The sequence below is a fragment of the Lactuca saligna genome, chromosome 5 (genome assembly GCF_052625555.1).
Source record: "Lactuca saligna cultivar CGN05327 chromosome 5, ASM5262555v1, whole genome shotgun sequence".
Classification (NCBI taxonomy): Eukaryota; Viridiplantae; Streptophyta; class Magnoliopsida; order Asterales; family Asteraceae; genus Lactuca; species Lactuca saligna.
Genome location: NC_136421.1, coordinates 291,808,945 through 291,830,131, shown reverse-complemented (window position 1 = coordinate 291,830,131; position 21,187 = coordinate 291,808,945). Strand labels below are relative to the sequence as shown.

General features: G+C 35.0%; 1 protein-coding gene across 1 annotated transcript; it reads right to left on the bottom strand.

Annotated features, from left to right (window-relative positions):
* Window positions 1–17,869: 17,869 nt before the first annotated feature.
* LOC145048173 (zinc finger protein ZAT11-like) lies at window positions 17,870–18,625 on the bottom strand. Its single transcript, XM_078996604.1, has one exon. The coding sequence runs from the start codon at window positions 18,547–18,549 to the stop codon at window positions 18,088–18,090; it is 462 nt and encodes a 153-aa protein (XP_078852730.1). The 5' UTR covers window positions 18,550–18,625; the 3' UTR covers window positions 17,870–18,087.
* Between the last annotated feature and the right edge of the window lie 2,562 nt (window positions 18,626–21,187).

Below are 21,187 nucleotides of genomic sequence, written 5' to 3'. Positions count from 1 at the left end.
CACTATCACACCCGACGACCCAACCTCACTGGTAACCTCCTCCTACCAGTCTCGCGCCCAATCCCTCAACATATAGGACATGAAATCCCACTTTTGCTGCCTCGTGGAAAAAGCTCGTGCGCTGAGCATTCCCCAAGTTAGCAATCCAGCAACAACTAGCAATGGGGCCCTTAACCTCAAAGAAATCAGGTGCTCTACATGCCTTGAACTACAGGAATGAGGGAGTTCGAGTTACAATCTGAGCCACATCGATCTCGGCTCAAAAAGACTTAAGCCAGTCCTCCATAATCTCCATGATACCCTGATTGACGGTACCGAAAATCATTGGGGTAGCATCAAGGATGTTGCGGGTAAACTCAGCCGCGATAAGCTCGCACAAGCTCTCTTCAACCAGCTCTGCACTAGAGCCTGAACCCTATCCAGAACCTAATCCGGAACCTGACCCTCCTCGTGTAGTCATCACCATCCTCAACTAAAAATACAACATGGAAAGTAATTGATAACGAAGTGCGAAGGGATTCCTCCCCATCGGACTCCTTATAGCTTCCAGGTGTGTCCTTGTTTCGGGTATAGGTCATGTGCTTTTAGTAGTATGGGACTAATACTACCTTCCACACTTACTTGTACCTTCCCTAAGGCCATACCTAATACCTCTAGGTCACCCAACCATAGATAAAACATGACCTACAAAATGTAGCACATACATATATCCTAGATTATTCTAGGATTTCTCAATCCACATAGAACCAAAACCTCAATCAACACCGTAGGTTGCCTTATACTTGCAAGTTATACATAAATAGAATCATATAGACAGTCAAATAAAGCTTCTACCCTAAGACCACAACCAAACAAGGAACACGAAATAAGGCAGAATCCATAATTTTAGGGCTATGCAATCCTAACCATATACAACTTTGAAAGCATACACTTAGCAAATAACAGGGTCAACATCGGTTCCAAAAAATATATATTAATAGCATTGTTAAATTGCAGGAAACACTTACTTGAGCTCGACCAATTTCGCACATTGTACTCTCCATTTTTACATAAGAAAACCGTTTTCAGAAAAACTTGACTTTTGTTTCTTTCGAAAAGGTTTACCATTTCCTCTGTTTGTGTGACATCCCCATTTTCACGGTCAGAAAAGGCCGATTTCTTTATGCTTTGTTTTGAAAATCAGAGTAACCTTTAAAGAAAAGTATTGCAGAATTTGTTTCCAAAAGATAAATATGATAAAGATTTATCAAAGCATTTTCGAAGAAATGTATTTCATTATAATTAAACCTCGGGATGTCATGTTCGATACAGATCAAAAGCATAAACAGAACAACATAGGCCTTACAACATTTATTTGTACATACTATCCTATAATCCATAATCTCTCGTCAAGTCATCCAACTATGCTCTTGTGTGACTACCTGTAATACAAGAAACTGAGTGGGTTAGGCTTAGGATCTTGGTGAGCACATATGGTTTTCAACCCACAATAAATAAGTTTATTAATTTCAGCAAACCCAATAAACCCGATTACTCGTTCCTGTTTTCCTCACTTTATGTCCCTAAAGCATCTAATATAAGGGACCTAGCCTAATGATTTTCATCGTGGTGGACACTACTACATAGGGGGTTCCTCAGCAATAATTGTCCGTAAGGCAACCATGAGGGGGATGGAGTACACCGGTGAACACATCGTTCACAAACACATACAGGTTGCAAGCCTGCTAGCATTCCAATAGACTGTCTAGAATAGTCTGTGGTCATCATCTATACTCCGCTAGATGACTGGATCATCGTCATCATTGAGGCCTCTCATCATTTTATCGCACATCATCTATTTCATCTACCCATGTTTTACCCCAACATTTTTGTAGATATAAAGTATGCATACGGTATAAATCATCTAAAACTTGTATAAAAATGTTCATCCAACATAGATATCAAGTAAACAGATAATATGCACACATAGCATGTAATTAATAAACAATACGTCATATCTATGTGTAAGATGAAAGTGACTATGCACTCACTTGTTAAAGTGCTGATTCCAAACTCGAGCAACGCTTCACTTCTAACGATTCTATTTTCCTTCGACGAAATCTAGCATTATTATCACTAAGTTTTAGTCAAATCTTTATTGCGACTAATTATTATTCTAGATTCATCATGAACTCAAAGTGTACTTTCATGATCTATCAAGTAATGAACAACCAGGTAGGATCATATCGGAGGTAAGGTCTGTTTGGTATACGAAGTATACTATTTGGAAATCCCACATTAAACACCTCACTAAATCACAACCTAGACATCATATTTATAGGTTCACAATAACGATATTATATTTAAATATATGCTATATTTAAAGTAGGGTAGGCGTATCTCACTTACAACGGGTTTTACTAAAAACCATGCTCCGCTGGAGCAAAGCTTCTGAGCCGAAAAGCTCTTTTTCTTGGAGCCATCGGGCACTCCAGAGCTTTCTTCTAGCCCTAAGAGAGTTTCCTAAGGCTTTAGGGGGTGGGGGGGTTAGGAGGTTTAGAGAGAATTTATATAGAGAAAGAGAAAGGTGGAGGTTTGAAGAAATGAGGGTGGAAGGGGTTATATTTATAGGATGAAATATGGCTTACCATGGTGCCACATGTCACCATATGGTGGCAAGACTTGGGGAGAAAGCAATGACCTAGATTCAGCCACGTCACCCCCTTCACAGCATCACCCTTCTGACTTCTAAACCCCGTAATTTTTGCATACGAGCTCCGTTTTCGATGTTCTTTATATCCGCGCGTAGGTGGAGACATATTCTACAATTTTCGTTTAGACTACATCGGCTAATTCTTGATCAATTTTAAATGAAACAATATGAGAATATTACATTGTTAATGAAAGAACCCCGTTCGATAAAGTACATCATGTTACTCCAAAACATGCTACATGCTACATGAGAATATTACACTGTTAATGAAAGAACCCAATGCGAGTGCGAGCCAGCTAGAGCGAGCTGACAATCCTATCCGAAGCTACGCACCGCGTAGCTACTGAACGCCCAGCGTTCCGAGGAGCAGTTGACACCTTTCTCTCATCTTTCTCTCACTACTTTCTCTCTCTAACGTTTCTAACACTCCTTAAATCCTAGGTGAACGCCTAGCACCCGAAGGAAGCCCCAAGGCACCCGGAGTCCCAAGAAAAAAGGGTCTTTCGGTTTTGAAACGCTGCTCCAAGCGAAGTCCGGTTTTCGTTAAAACTCGCTGTAAGTGAACTACGCCTACACAACTTTTAATATAGCTTTTAAATAATTATAGTAACATTATTAAGAGCTTATAATGAGTACTTGGGCTATTATTATGGGTTATATAAGTATTGTTTAATGCTTACATAATAGTAATAATATCTAGACTATTAATTAGTCGCGGTTAACGTTAGACTAAACCCTAGAGATATTGTTACTAGGTTTTATCGAGGGATAATTGTTTAGAGATACAAAAGCGTTGTACGAAGGAAGAATCACCACCTTTTTCAAGTGAGTGCATAGTCTCTTTCATCTTACACATAGATATGAAGTATTTATTATATAATTTACGTTTTGTGTGTGCATATTGCCTGAATACTTGCTGTCTATGTTTGATGAAAGATTTTTATACATGTTTTAAATGTTTTAAATTGTATACGTATTTTATATCTACAAAATGTGTAACACCGTAAATTTCAAAACAAAATGTTCAATTTTCTTATAAAACATAATTCGATTAATATTCATCAAACAACCATATTAATTATCCAATATAGGTCAATACAAAATCCCAAGATCACAATGTAAAAACTCCGAGTGTATGTGTACGGATGAAGACGGCGCCTTCCCGCGGTCATCACTAGTACCTGAAACAATAACATCAAACACTGTAAGCGCAAAGCTTAGTGAGTTCCCCAAAATACCACGTTTAACACATAATAGCCACTCGAGGCTATAACTCTGTGGGTCCGTACACCCAAACTCTGCGAACCCTCAGGTTCTAACTCTGATAATCATGCACCACATAAATCACATAGAAATAATGCAGTACAACACATAACATACATAGCATACAAATACTCTATCACATAACTCTGGTTACCTACTCAAGGTAAAGTATAGTGAGAAGACTCACCTCGCGTATCTCGGTATCTCACGAATCCTGGAAATCCCTCGTGCTCGATCCTCCGAGCTCTAATCCTTCTATAACATCATATGTCTCTAATTAACACTTTATATCTCTAATGTTGACTATCCCTAAGAAGTCAACACAGGTCAACTCTGGTCAACGGTCAACTTTGACCGGACTCGGCGAGTCTAGACGCTTTCACCAACCCTCTGAAATTCCCTTCCTACACGTCGAGTATTCCCCCCTTACTCGATGAGTTTCACCTGGAAGAATCGCGGGGCCACCCCGACTCAACTCGCCGAGTCTCAAGAACAACTCGGCGAGTCCTAGTTCGACTCAGTCCACTTGTTGTCCCTCTCTAACTCACCCTGACTCACTGAGTCTACCCATGACTCGATTGGACCACTCACTGAGCAATCCCAAGGCAATCTTCAAACTACTCGCCGAGTTTGATGAACAGACTCGGCGAGTCCATGCCATGCAACCACTCCAACTTGCTTCTAAGGTCAGATCTGCTTCCACAATCTATAGATCTGGCCTCCCTAGACTGATTCATCACGTAAAGCTTCTATCTTGGTACCCATAACACACCCCATGGCTCATAAATGGATTTTTGACCTAAGGCATGAGGATTCCAATCCAAAGCCTCCATTGATTCCCAAAAAGCTTGGGTAAAGGGACACTCTGGACCTCTAAGGGTCCAGATCTATGGTTCAAACCTCATAAGGGACCAAGAGGGCACTAGATCTTGCCACAAAAGGGTCCAACAAACCCTAAATCTAGATAAACATCAACAAGGAAGAAGATAACTCGAAATTATTACCACAAAAGTGATGCTCTGGACTCCAAACCCTCAGAAGTGGCTCCACTTGCTTTCCCTTGGCTAGTTCTTCTCCTTCCTTGCAACAATGACACCTCCAAGATCAATAATAGCCTCCTACTTTGCTCCAAATGCTCACACTCGATTAGGGTTTCACTCAAGGGACTGGTGAGCACAAATGACGGCCATTAGGCCCTTTAAATAGGTCTCAAACCCGAGAAATTAGGGTTTCATTACACAGCGCTGACTCGCCGAGTCCAGGCGCGATCCCGCGACCAGATCCGCGTCCCTACTCGGCGAGTCTGAGCTCCAACTCGCCGAGTCCCCTCTCAAATCACCAAAAACACAAATATACAAGATACCTGAAAAATCCGGCTGTTACAAAATGTGTTGGATAAAACATGGGTAGATGTGATAGTTGCTGTGTGACCAAATAAAATAATGAGAGGCCTCGTTATAGATGGTATTGATGATCTAGTCATCTAGCGGAGTATAGATGACGACCACAGACTATTCTATACAGTCCGGTGGAACGCTATCAGGCTCGCAACCTGTAGGTGTTTATTTGAGCTGTGTGCTCATTAGGTGTACTCCATCCCCCACATGGTTGCCTTAAGGACATTTATTGCTAAGGAATCCCCTTAGCAGTAGCGTCCATCCCGATGATGATCCTTAGGCTAGGTCCCTTATGATAGGTTTTTAGGTACGTAACGAGAGGATAACGGTAATGGGTAATCGGGTTATTGTTGATTGATGAAATTAGTAAACTTATTTATTGTGGGTTGAAAACCCTATGTGCTCACCAGGCTCCCAAGCCTGACCCACTCAGTTTGTTGTATTACATGTAGTGGCGCATGTGCATAGATGTGATGTCATAAGATGAGAGATTAAGGGATTTTAGGCCTGGAAATACGGAATAATGTAGTAAGGCCTATGTTGTATTGTTTATGCTTATGATCTGTATCGAACATGACATCCCAAGTCTTTTTAATGAAATACATTTCTATGGAAATGCTTTTGATAAATCTTTATCATCTTTTGTTTTGGGACAAATTCCGCAACACTTTTATTTAAAATGTTACTCTGATTTTAAAACAAAGAATAAACAAAATCGGTCTTTTCTGGCCGTGAAAATGGGGATGTCACAGTTGGTATTAGAGCAGTAGTTTAAGCGAACTAGGAATTCTTGACTAAAACTTAGAATGCTAAGCGATGATTGTGAGATGTGAGCACTAGCTTATTTTAGGAATTGTGCCTAAAATGCCTTTATGTGCTAAATGTCTTGTGGCTGATATGCTGTTATCTGTTCGGATCTTTGGTCTGTTGCCGACTGGATCTGAAAACCTTATGTGTTTAGGATTCTAAACGTATGACTACGATATTAGAAATAACATGTAAACATTTCAGAGGGATAAGGATGATTTAAACGTCTATCTTGTATAAAGATCTAAATTCACCTTATTCGGTGTATAGATCAAGATGGCAAGAACCCGCAGTGGAGCTGGGAATGCAAATGGAAATAGAAACCAACCTCCAGTGATTTAGCAAATATCAGTTGTGGTAGCTGCTCCTGAACCAATGACGATGGCCGAAGTGCAGGCGATGATCCAATAACACAAAAGAATAAACATTAAATGAGATTGGTAGGATGACAATCATGCTCTTAATGAATTTATTTTGATATAACGTTACACCTTTAGTTCTCGGAAAACTATGAGTTTTGGTACCTAAGCTTATATACCCTTAAGGGTATATTCACTTTTCACACACACACACACACACACACACACACACACATATATATATATATATATATATATATATAAGTGAAGTACAAAAAAAAATATAAATCTTATAGTTACTTAGGTGCTGTTTGTTTTTTCTGAGGCAAAATGTCTGCAGTCTGCGGACCACATCTGTAGACCTCTGCAGTAGAAGAGGTGGATCAAACGTTTGCAGTCTGAAAAAAGAAGACTGTTTGTTTTTTTAACATCTGCGGGCTATTAAAATAAACTGAAATCTAAATAAACTGATTTTTTAAAACTTCAAAGCGAATTTTTTATATATTTTTACGACTTTATTATAAATATATAACGAATCTAGATCAACTTTTATGTATTATTATATAAAAAATAAAAATAAAAATGGTATTAATTCATATACATATTTGATAAAAACCAACAACTTTGATTGCAAAGTTATAACTAAACATTATAATTAGTGATCAAAGAATTTGTACATAAATAGATGGAAATAAACTTCGATTTTTTCAAATAAATCTATTAAAAACGTACGATAAATATTTTCTCGAGAAATTGATGATACTCTATTAAATAAAGTTTTACAAAATTTTGGCAAAAAAATATAAGAATATATTTTGATTTTTTTTTTTCATATTTATATAAACAATTTCAACGACTATTATTATAATAAATTTTTATTTATAAATTTGTTAAAAATATCATGTTTGTATCGTCAAATGTTTTTTTTTTAAGTTTTGTCATTTTTTTTCATATTGTTTATCATTAATAAAGTTGGAAAAAATATAAATTAAAAAAAAAAACTTAAAAAAAATAAAGATATATATGTTTTTTTAAGCTAGAAGATGTCTGAAGATGTTAGAAGACTCTGGTCCACATCTGCGCCAAGAAGAGGGCGCGCAGACATTTTTAGGTCTGCAGTCTTCAAAAAAACAAACAGTCTGCGAAGACTAATGTCTGCGCGTGGTCTGCGCGGCGCAGACAGAAGACGTCTTGCAGATCTGCAGACAAAAAACAAACACTACCTTAGTAAGTTACTTGTTTAAATGTAGGAGGGGTGCAAGTTCGAATCTTACTCCTCTCGTTTTTTTTTTTTTTTTTAAAGCTTCAGCAATATATTTAGTATATATGTATATATAGAAGAATTAAAACAACCAAGGCATCTAACTACATTGGTAAGTGTTTCCTTTGTAGGAAGAAAGGCATAGGTTCGAAATCCATAACGTGACACGTTAGCTGCTATGTTATCCCAAATCATTATATTAGTGCTTTCCATCTTGGAGTGAAACATGTGCAAGTGACCGCTTGAAGGGTAAAAAGGGACCAAAGTGAAAGAATTAGTTGGTGTGTTGGGTTTTTCTATTAAAAAATGAGACTCTTTTGAATTTTTTTTTTTGAAAATAATAAGATTTTTCTGAACATTTTTCTTGAATTTTTGGACTTAAATTTCACACATTTATCTCTTATTTTGAAATTCATGGGCCACATTACCTTTTGGAATTGCATTATTCTCAATCTCCGAATCACTATTTTGTCCGTTACGGTCAAATAACATGGATTTGCCTAAAGGAAGCAGAGGTTGCTCTTTCATCCGAAGATATATCCTCACAATATAAGGCATCATTAATGTTTGACCTAGAGTAACCTTGGATGTATACATATTAAAAGTCAGACCCAAAAATCCAAATTGGAGTAGGATTGCGATTACAACTGGATTTGTACATACAAAAGATATAGTTATCTTAACATCCAACAAATCTTATTCCGTAAAACCCTAGGTATATATCGACTATTTTAGAAACCCCCAGGTCCTTCACATGCAAACCGTTTTCAAAACCAACCTGAAGTTCTTTGCGATTATCAGTGAAGCTATGAATCCATGGAAAGAACAAGAATGGAGATCAACCTGGAACCAAAATCCGTATGAAACTTCTGTTGACCACAGTAAAAGCAACTTTCAAAGACTCTTGTCATTCTTAGAAGTCGATAATTCATTCCTTACACCATGGAGTTTCAACCCGGATGCTTTTGCTGATTTCAGATCGAATATTCAGACATATATGAGCTTCTCATATGGCTCGTTCTTCGCTTACGATGAGGTGACAATTCTTTCTTCCTACTTAATTAAATACATGTTGTATTTTTTTTGTAGGAGATTATTTACTCTTTGTATTCACTGGTTTAGCAGGTTGCAACTTTGGGATCCCCTCAAGTGGAGCCCTTAGTGGTCGAGAAAGAAGGAACTATCGTGGCTCATGCGGTTGCCTTTATGACACCTAATGAAGGACAATCTTCGAGCAACCAAGAGGTAAAATCCAAGAGAGATTAGCGGTGAACAAGACGAAACAATAGCAATTGAGTATGGGTTTTTGAATATTATTCTTTCTTGTTATTTTTCTTTTTAGAACATTGAAAACATATTCTTTCTAAAACTACGTTAAAAGGTTTTGTTTTCTTATTATTTATTTATTTATTTATTTATTATAATTTAGGAATTTTGAAACGAAGAACAAGGTAAGAGTTTAGAGGCTTTAATATTTCTTTCTTATTGTGGGTTATGCTTAGGGCATCCACAACCCATTGAACACTATATAATTTAATAGATTGCTATATCATTCATTAAACACCTATATAACAACACTCACAACCTATTAAACTCTTATGCAGTCATAATCACCACTTTATTATTTCTATTGAACCATTATAGCCCAACGGTATCTGGTGCTGTTTTTTCTTCTTGAGGAATTTATTTATTTATTATAATTTAGGAATTTTGAAACGAAGAACAAGGTAAGAGTTTAGAGGCGTTAATATTTCTTTCTTATTGTGGGTTATGCTTAGGGTATCCACAACCCATTGAACACTATAAAATTTAATAGATTGCTATATCATCCATTAAACACCTATATAACAACACTCACAACCTATTAAATTCTTATGCAGTCATAATCACCACTTTATTATTTCTATTGAACCATTCTAACCCAACGGTATCTGGTGTTGTCTTTTCTTCTTGAGGAATTTATTTATTTATTATAATTTAGGAATTTTGAAACGAAGAACAAGGTAAGAGTTTAGAGGCGTTGATATTTCTTTCTTATTGTGGGTTATGCTTAGGGCATCTACAACCCATTGAACACTATAAAATTTAATAGATTGTCATATCATCTATTAAACACCTATATAACAACACTGACAACCTATTAAACTCTTATGGAGTCATAATCACCACTTTATTATTTCTATTGAACCATTCTAGCCCAGCGGTATCTGGTGTTGTCTTTTCTTCTTGAGGTCGGGGGTTCAAGTCTCACTATGGACATAGGTGAAATGATTTAGGAGGGTTTAGTATATATTTGTATTTGCCGTTCGAAATCATTTAACTTTACTTCATGTCATCATCCACACTCCATTCAACTCCTATTCAATCCTAATAATCACCTCATTCAACTTTTATACAACTTGCATTATAAACCTAAAGTTGTGTTCAAATTTCAAAGTTCAAACTATCACCTATTAGGTTAGTTGGTGTCAAAAAAAAAAAAAAAAACATTGGGTCGTTACTTAAAATTTAGGCTAAGTTATTCTAGGCCATTGTAATTAGTGTAGGGCATAACTGAACTTGGGCTATTAAAAAAGATTTTTCTTTATTTTCTTTTTTAATTATAATTTAGGAATTTTGAAATGATGTTTTCGCATAATGTCTAAAAAGCGAGCCCCCTCTCCTATATCCACGCATAGCAGCCGGGGAAAATTGTAGTGCGGCCGGGAAACTCCATTTTTGAAAAGAAAGGGAACATTTTGCTTACCCGTTTTAAAAAAATAGATGTATTGAGGCCACGATATGGCCTTATCACATAAGATAATGAATGAAAATAAATACATTATTCAAAGGAAAAAGGAGTAATCAAGAAGGATTTACTTTCCTTTTTCGTTCTTATCAATTATACCCCGTTTTTACTGTTTATTTTCTCTAGTGAATTGCGACTATCCTGTTTTTACTGTTTATTTTCTTTAGTGAATCGCGACTATCGGCTGCTACTTCTACAAATTGGTTTTGAACACATTAAAATCTCAAGCAAATTGTCAAATCAATCTGACTCACAACTAAATTAGCAACATAATCCCGCTAAATCATCTTATGAATGATGAGAAACTTGTTGAGGTTGTGGTTGACATGGTGGTAATCTCGGTACTCATTTTAAATTAGACAATGACTTTAAGAATAAGTTAATCGGTGCGTTTTAACATCAATTATTTGTCTAGCTTTCCAACTCTTGGATAAAATAAAATCCATATATAAAATCGCGAATAAAGACTTTAAAGAGCAACTGGTATGATGTGCATGGCATATTAGCATGGAAAAACTCAATCGAGAATAAAAATTTTAAAGAGCAATTGGTAAGATTTTAAGGAAAATTGTTTTATTTAAATAGTCTAAAATTATATATAATATTAAGGCACATTCCAGATTATGAACAATAACGTTCATAAGCCGGCTTCAGATATTGAGTTGTGGCTCAACTCACCGCCTCTCTCACCTAATTACATTGCAACAAATCAATTAAGGGTTATTGGCAAGGTTATTGAAACCTGCTTCATTTGAAGGGTTGTGTTCCACCATTTCTTCTTTGGTTTTCCCTAATATTCTTTCTTCAATGAAGTTACAATTTTTTTCGGTTCCAGTGTTCATTTTAGTTGATGAAGAGGGGATACTTCATGATGGTGGTCAAAAGAAACAACATCTAGGCCTTTGCTGAGGTAAATTAACTTTGGTTATTTGTATGCCCACCAATTGTTTGTTGAAAGGCTCATAACCAAGCACTAAAATATTATGTATTGAAAGTTTGGTTTTTGATGCCAAACCTATGTTTTTTTCATATAACATTCGTATAGGCTTTGATGCTAATCAATTTCCAAGTTTGTAGTTTCTGTGCAAGAAAAAACTCCGTGGGAAAGCCATTTATAATGTAACACACGCCTTTTTGGTTAGGCATTAATTTGATGATGTAATAATTAGGGTCAACAATTGTAACTTATTTGATATGATAAAGGAAAATTATTTGAGTATAATGTGATTTATATGTAATTAATTGTAGTATACGTACTTACTATAATATAATAAAATAGGAATAGACTACACGTTTAAATAGAAGTTATGATCCGTTGAAATAGCCATGACAAGGATTTTGGAGATATAAGGAGCACTCAAATCAAATTTATAACGAAGAAGTGATGATCCGTTGAAGTTTCACGTTCGAACCGACGCGCATAAGGATATCGTAGATACCAAATAGGAGACGGGTCAATTATTAGTCTTAGTGATCTAAACAAAAGTCGTATTAATCGTTAAACCGAGAGCATACATATAAAAAAAACATCCAAATCTGATATCATTAGACAAAGTTATGATTTTTCTAAGATTCAACGTATCAATAGACAACTCATAAATCAAATTTTAGATCGGTTGATTGTTAGCTGAAACAATCTAAACGAAAGGTTAAGATCTCATTAATAGGATTCCAACGATATAAAGATAGTCGGAAATAGACGTCGGATGACAAAGTTATGTATATTATATGGGCTTTAACAGTCTACTCCTGTGTAAAATAAATAAAGTCAAAATTAGCCGACGGGGTCTATGAAAGTTGTAGATCTTGTCAATAGCTACGTGTAGATATAAAGTAAGTAAAAAATGGAGTTCGTATGAAACATTTATGCAATTTTGAAATTCTAAAATTTGTCACGTGCGCGTGCGCGACATGCATACCTTTTAGAAGAAGGCAACGTGACTCCAGCCAAAATCGGACATGTCGCAACGCACGTATGGCATTTTTTCCGTAAAAATAGTTGTTCCAAGTTCATTCGTTCCTCACACCCTCTATACAAATTCTCTCTCCATAATCTTCAGTTTTTCCCTAGTTTTTAATATCTCAACGAAGCCTTGCGATCCCTGAGTATCCGAAAAGTAGTAGCCATCGAGTAGGAACTCTGCTAGTGTAATTTCCAGACCTTGGTCTAGTATATCTCTGTAAATTAAATTACATTATATATTATTTCAGTGTAATTTATATTTAAAACTCATAGTCATTGTTATGAATTTATAAATAAGAATTGTCAGTGGCTCCAACGTCATATTACTAATTCATCTACTTATGATGATCATGGTTAGGCAAGATTTAGTGAGGTATTTAAAGTGGAATATCCAAGCAATATACTCTGTATACCAAACAGACCCTACCTTCGATATGATCCTACCTAGTTGTCTCTTATCAACTATAGATTAATATACATTGTGATTGCTGAGAGATCTAGACTATTAATTAGTCATAAGAGATAATAAACTAAGACTTAGAGATAAACGAACCTAGGTCATATCAAAGGGAAATTGAAGTGCTAAAGCAAAGCGTTGTCCAGCTTCGAGTCATCCACTTTAACAAGTGAGTGCATAATTACTTTCATCTTACATATAAATATAAAGTATTTAAGATAATTACATGTTATATGTGCCTATTATTTTTGTTCCTAACATCTATGCTAGAGGAATGATTTATAAATGTATTACTTGATTCAAACTGTATATATATACACATACTAGCCGTTTAACCGCGTAAAGCGGCGGCGGCAAATAGTTTCTTTCAACCAATTAGTTCCATTCGGAGACATGTTATATTTCTAAGAACACTTGCACCATTATCGATCGATTTCACAAAAATAAAAGTGCAATGCCAAAACCAACAAATATTGTGGTGTTGGATTCCATGGAGGAAAAAGAGATGAAGATTTGAATTAGTCTCCAGTCAACTATATTTCATGCAAAAAATTAGGGAACTCCAATTTGAATGAGCTTTTAAATTTCAAACGATTTGTCGAAAAGAAGTGCTTCAGATTTCGAATGCACCACATACCAGAGAAGAGATATTTTAGGAGTACAAATTGGGTCAAAATTGATGAAAATACTAATTCAATCCCTAAAAATAAGAAAATACTAATTTAAATGTGTTTTTAATACTTGTATCCATAGCATTATCATTTATAAGATATATATTATAATATTATTATATTAATAGTTGGTTGTACTTTAAGCTTAAAGACTTGAACGTCTTAAAAAATATTATTATTATATTGATTTTATTTATAGAAATAACAAGATTTCTTTTATAAGGTAGTGTGTGTGTGTGTGTATATATATATATATATATATATATATATATATATATATATATATATATATATGATAAAACTTCAAAAATGGTCCCTATAGTTTCTAGGAATATCAAGCTTAATCCCTAAGTTCAAATAACCTCACAGATAGTCCCCGTGGTTTCAAAACTTTTAACAAATGGTCATTTCGCTTAACTCCGTCAGCTTTCTACTATTAAGTGAGGGGCATTTTCATCATTTCAATACACATGGACCATTTATGAGGTTTTCTCTATTTAAAATATATATATATATATATATATATATATATATATATATATATATATATAATTATTTAATTAAAGGGCCTCTCTCTCTCTCACACAATTGGAAAACTGGGGAAAATTGACTCGTACATCCACCATACTCGTTTACCCCACTCCATTTTATCTTCATAGAAACAGGTCACGACCTTAATTGCTTCTCCAATCGCTACTCGATCATTTGGTTTGCGTTCGACTGCAAGTGATCCTAAATGTCGACCATGACTGCCTTTTCCTTATAATTCTGGAATCAATATTCCTTCAAATTCAGCAACAGCAATTGATTCAATCAAGTAGGTGGAATCTACGAAGAGTTCTGGATGCGTGAGACTAGTGTTCGTTCGTGGGTGTGCGAGAGAGAGAGAGAGAGAGAGAGATTGTCTGCGGAAGAAACACTGAAGGTGGGAAGCTACAATGCATTGCTGAAAAGTACACTTCCAGAAGAGTACAAGTACTACAAAGCAGAAGAAGAAACCTTCGAATCCTCTCATGACGTTTTCCGATCGGCGTTTCCTCGTGGATTTGCGTGGGAGGTGATCAGAGTTCATTCCGGACCTCCGGTGATATCGTACAAATTCTGGCACTGGGGTACTTTGAAGGTCCATTCAAAGGCCATAAACCTACCGGCGAAATGCTTGATTTCTATGGCATGGGCATCCTCAAGGTACTCTTCGTTTCTCCGACTGAAATAGGTATAATTTTCGATGTATAAACTAAAATTCGATTTGGTTTTTGGATGAAATCGGAAGGTTGATGAATCAATGAGAGCAGAAGATGTTGAGATCTATTACGATCTAACAGATCTTATCTCAAAGCTGCTTAAGGGGGAGTTAATATCTCAGGAGGAAAACACCGCCGCGGATGCTCCTCCGGCGAACACCGGTAATTGCCCATTCGAGAAGCAAGTATGATCCATTAAGATCTGTTCATTCACTCTCGATTTGTTAATGTTTGTGATCTTCTAATGTGTGTCTTTAATTTTAGTATTGGAGAGAGAGAGAGAGAGAGAGAGAGAGAGAGAGGGGGGGAGAGAGAGAGAGAGAGAGAGAGAGAGAGAGAGAGTGGGGTCCTTTAATTAAATAATTATATTTTTTTTCTCTTTTTTTAAATAGAGAAAACCTCATAAATCGTCCTTGTGTATTGAAATGACGAAAATGTCTCTCACTTGACGGTAGAAAGCTGACGGAGTTAGGCGGAAGGACCATTTGTTAAAAGTTTTGAAACCACAAGGACTATCTGTGAGGTTTTTTGAACTTAGGGATTAAACTTGATATTCCTGGAAATCACAGGGACCATTTATATATATATAGGGTTAAGTTCAAATGAGAACATTATTTAATGTGAGAACGTAAGAACACTACTTTATGTTACTATTCTACTAATAATTTTGTATATACAACGATATGACAGTATTCATCAATAAATATACAAACAATCATACATTAATATTTACATTAAAATTTTGTATGTACAACTTTATCACATTATTCATCACCGAATATAAGAACAATCACATATTTAACATTTAAATTAGAATTTACTAAATTACTACATATATATATAAAAAATTTATAGTAGAATATAGTATTAAATTGAATATATTCATTTTATAATTACTACAATAATATACATATTAAATTCATAGTAGAATAGTAACATAAAGTAGTGTTCTCACGTTGTTACATTAAATTGTGTTCTCATTTGAACTTAACCATATATATATATATATATATATATATATATATATATATATATATATATATATATATATATATATATATATATATAACTTGTTTAGTAATAAAACAATAAATGAATGTAAGCGAAAAAGCTAGAAATCTCGAGAAATATTATGTTCACAATGTCTAGTTCTATCCTAAGTGTACTCAATATATTTTATAATTGGTAATGTTATCTTTAGAAACAAATCAAAACAGTGTGAAAAGCAAAGAGTGCACGCTAAAGACCTTGGACCCAATTAATCTTACAGAAATTTAATAAATTCTTGAGGTCTATAAATCAATCAACTTATTAAGCAGCCCCCTCTTTTACGTACTAATTTGACTTTGTATGTATTAATCTTCTAGACTGATCACACCCCACTAATTAAATTCTAGTAGATCTTCTCGTTTTTATCTAAAAACAACGAGCTTTAAATTAGAATTTTATTTTAAATATCGTTCAATAAAAAACTTTTTTTATAATTTTATAAATCTATTTATTATTATTTTGTTAAATTAACATGTTTTTTGATAATTCATTTTATGTAATTTTACATTTTTTTTTTTTTTTTTTTTTTTTGAAATGGAACTTCCATAACGAGGGTTTTTAGATCAGCTTTTACGCATCGACTAATCCTCCGCTGCAAACATGAGATTTTGCCCCATGTCTTTGAGTCACTGCAGACGAACCTCCATGACCACAAATGTTGAGTGGTGTCAGGATTTGAATATAGGTCAATATATTATTCACTATATCTTCCACATACATTACCAAATCACTACAACCCAAATGGTTGTAATTTTACATGTTATTAAAGCTTAATTTTTTTTTTTGAATATTCATATACAAATAAAATCTATAGTTTCCAACCTTTAGCTAAAAGCTGTCACATATCAGCTGCAACTAGTTTTGCAGTTTGTTGAACATAAAGTGTGCATATATTAACCGATCAAATTTGAACCAACGAAGAACCGACCGTTTGGATTGCATATCCAATTACAATTTGAATAAATCAAATGTGAAACCTCAAAATCCATTTGTATTGGATCCTTAATTGGGTCATTTTGAAAAACTAATAGATAATCGTCCAATTGAATATAAAATTATAACCTAATAAATATAAAATATTATTATCCACGTCCAGTTAACATTATCAATTATTCAACAAGAAATATAAGTTGAAGATTTAAAGTTAATGTTACTATGTTAGTCTTATTTAATGTAATTGACAAATTGTGTGTTGTTTTATTTTTAGTTATCATAGTTATATTTGGTTATTTGATATAGAGATTAAAATTAGTTGGATAATAGATAACAAATGAATTAAACCAATAAAAGATTCATTTGATAAATTAATTGAATCCAACATCCAATTGGATTGGACGGTTTGGTTTTTTATACTCCTTGTGTCTTAAATTGATAGTCCAATTTTGATTTTTGATGTTCTTTTTTTCTTCAATTTTGACTTTAAATATTTTTATTTGTAATATATATTACTTCATGAAATTTATAACAACGAAAAACATTTAAAATACAATCCATTCATATATTTTGTATCAAATATTATCTATCAAAATAAAAATATTAAAGTCAAAATTGAAAAAAAAAAAAAAAAAAAAAAAACTTCAAAAGTCAAAAATAAACTATCAATTTGAAACGGAGTAGTATTGAATTAGATTAGATTGATTCACAAAATCGAATATCCAATTGACGATTGGATTGGATCGGTTCCATCAACTTAGTTGGATTTAAACCGATGAACACTTCTAGCCAAATATGTTGGCCATGGAGGTTCGCCTGCAGTGACTCCAGAGAATTAGTCGGTGCGCGAAAGTTGGTCCGGAAACTCTCGTTAGGAAAGTTCCCTTTCCAAAAAAAAAAGTCTGTTTATTAAGTTTTTAATTTATTTTATATTTGCATTTAATTTGTTTGATGATGAAAATAACGTCAAACACACGAATTCAATTTTGTTGTCAAACGAGAAGAAAACTGTGAGTATCTTTTCCATAATAAGCAAAAAAAATATGTGAAAATAATATGTAAAAAAAGAACAAATAATTTAAATTTAAAATCTAAACTGCTCCCTTCTAATTATCATCTGCCTATGAACATATATATGCACAGTCCAGTGACGACGATCAATAAAGCCATCAACTTCCATTTGTTCAAACAAAACGCCGTCGTTATATAGCAAGAGCCGTTTTTACACTACTACTCCACAGCTTCAAGTCGTTCTCATGCGGCGTCAAGTTCAAATCCCACAACCATCTCTTCTCCGTCAACTGTACCGGCGGCGCCACCACCGGCCGACCACTTTTATCATTAGCATCGTCACGGTGCCTCCTCATATGACCACCCAAAGCTTGCCCAATCGCAAACTCCAACCCACAAACCGAACACTCATGTATCTTTGGCTTCGCCGGCGACGGCAGCTCACTCAGGTCAGATGATTTCAGCCGTTTGTGGCTGGCACGGTGGCCGCCGAGGGCTTGGAATGACTTGAACGCTTTGTTACACGTTTTGCAGTGGAAAAGCCGACCCGGTGAAGCACCCGATTCACCAACTTTTGAAAGCAGCATCAAGCAGTTAGCCATGGCTAGACTCTCTACCTCTTTGTCGTCTTCCCAGCTTCTCTTGATCGTCATTTGTATCGAAATGATGTCGGAGATATTGTTATTTGTTAATGTTGTTGGTCTGGTTTGTAGTATGCAAGTTCCTTGTACATATATATAGTGGCACACGTGTGACGTGTGTGGTATGTTGTGGAAAAGGGAAGTGAGAGGAAAGATGAGACCGTGTGACCGCGTATTCGGAAATCGTAAAAGATGAGGCAATTGCTTCAGTTAAGGAAGAGGAGAAAGTTCTTGGAAGTCTAGAATAACCTAATTAAAAGTGTGGATTACGTTCTCGTGCATTTCACGTGCCTTAGTTCTTCAATACATAATTATTTGATAAGGAAAAAAGAAAACTTATGTTAATCTTATATATTGTTTTTTTAAGATTTAATAAATAATAAATAATTTAATCAAAATAGTCATAACAGATGGACATCTATAAAAATTTAATTATTCGCGAGAAGTATAAATCAGGCTAAATCAATCTCGCTTTGATGATGAGAAATGTCATGTAAAAATGGCTAGTGTAATATCCATTTTATTTAATATAATAGTATGATTATTCGGTGATTTGATATTATGTCTTTTAAATTTATTACTATTAAGTATTAGTTTTTACTAGTTATTTATTAAAATTTATTATATGATCACTAAAGAGAACGACGTACAGTCTTATTTAATGTCTATCTATCATCTCATCAAATATCGATATCAACTTGTATATAAATAGGTTAATGTTATTTTGACCTAACAAACTAAAGTTTGAGTTATGGTAAATAGTGACTTATTGTTGTAAAATCAACTTTTGGGGGTTGTAAAGTTAAACCATAAAGAACAACACTTTAATGGTTTCCACATTATCTTCTTCAACACCAAATCTCTCTCTCTCTCTCTCTCTCTACCATCACCAAACACTTTTTTTATCTTCACCTTTGATGTCAGTTGTCAACTTATTGTTGTTGTGATCATTGTCGGACACAATCATTGTTTTCGATGAAACGTCTCCAGTGACACCATTCTAGCATGAGTAGGTCTTGGAATAAAATGCTCTGGTATTGGAATTATTATTTGAAACCTTGGATTTTGGGATTTTGGTTTTGGGTTTCATTGTTGGATTTTTATTTTGATTCTAGTTCATCTTCTTCTTTTGTAAATTGTAGCTGTAAAGGAAACGAATGGGATAATTGTGATTGTTGCGGTGGTAAAACTATTTGTATTGACATTTGGTGCGAATGATTATGAAGAAGGGATTGTGTACATTGTGATAGTGGTTTTCCACACCGAGCTATGTTAGGATTGAATACTATTTAGATCGAATATGTTCAAACAAGTAAAGAATATGAACAGGACAAATAGATCAAAATGTGCTTAATGATTATAAACCACAGCCTCAGAAGAAACTCGATGAAGAATTGCTATTGTAGAGGCGTGTAGGGTTACAAGACTATTTTCAAATATACAAAATACGATGCATGCATGCACCTTAAATATTATAACCCTAATAATAAAAGATGGGTGGACAGGCCCAACCCAGTTACAAAATGGACTAAACAAATAATCACAATGACGCAACACTTAAACCCAACAATCTCTCCCTTTGCGTCAGTTGAGGCGAGATTCTTCTTTAGTTTGGTGCCTTCTTCGTAGTCTTGAAGAGCTTGGGCATAACTGCGAGAAGAGTGCTGCGAAAAGAAATATACCATTTAATCATATCTAAATAGTTCTTCTTCGCACAAGCATCATTCGCTGGACATTTGCCAGTAATCTTCAACATGTAGTTCAGGCACGTAGTGGAGAAGAGATGTTTATCAGGAAGTGCGAACAGACACTTTACGAAGTCGCCACGTTCTATAGTCTCAGGATGGAACATCATGGTCCAGTTGTTTTTGTCTATCTTCCCCATCTGCATCTTGTTAACATCACTTGCTGAGCCGCAGGGAAGTACAGTTGGCTTTTGCTGCATTGTAGTGGCGATCTCAGTGTCAAGTTTCGCAACTTCATAGATGTACGAAACTATTATCCTCTTTATATGCTCCACTATCGACTCATATTTCTTCTCTTCCCTCAGAAGGAAATGCAACAAAACAATCCAGTCATAGGGGTTAAGACACAGGAGATCAGCTAGAGGAAACTTATGAATAATACTCTATGAACCTCTCACTGTTTTGAATTTGGCATTTACGAAACTTCTGGTTTCAACTGGCCCAACAATCTTCACTATAGTAATTTTCTGTGTACTCCACGTTTCATATTGAGGCTTGGCAAATTTCAGATAAAACTCCATCAAAGATTTATCTACTTTCGCATCAGATGGAGGAGCATCCACAATTGCCCCGAAACTGCAAAAGAGGAATGCTCTCGGAGTGATTGGCCTATCAAACTGCAAATCTACAATATTCTCCAGGTCAAAAGAAGTAATAAGCTCCAGCCAGTAAATGCTGGGATTTTCAACATCCTCGTTGATCAATCGCTTCATATCTACAATGGAAATAAAGTCTGTCGACCTTTTAGAGTGGCTTGAGCATCTTTTTCTGCTCGGGCTTTCTCTTCAGTTTCTCTGATTATCCTGTTATGCTCATCCATTTCAGCCTCACGATCCCTCCTTCATTTCAGCTCTTGCTCATCAGGTTGGTCTTCGTCACTATCAACAACTTTTTCTTTTCCTTTT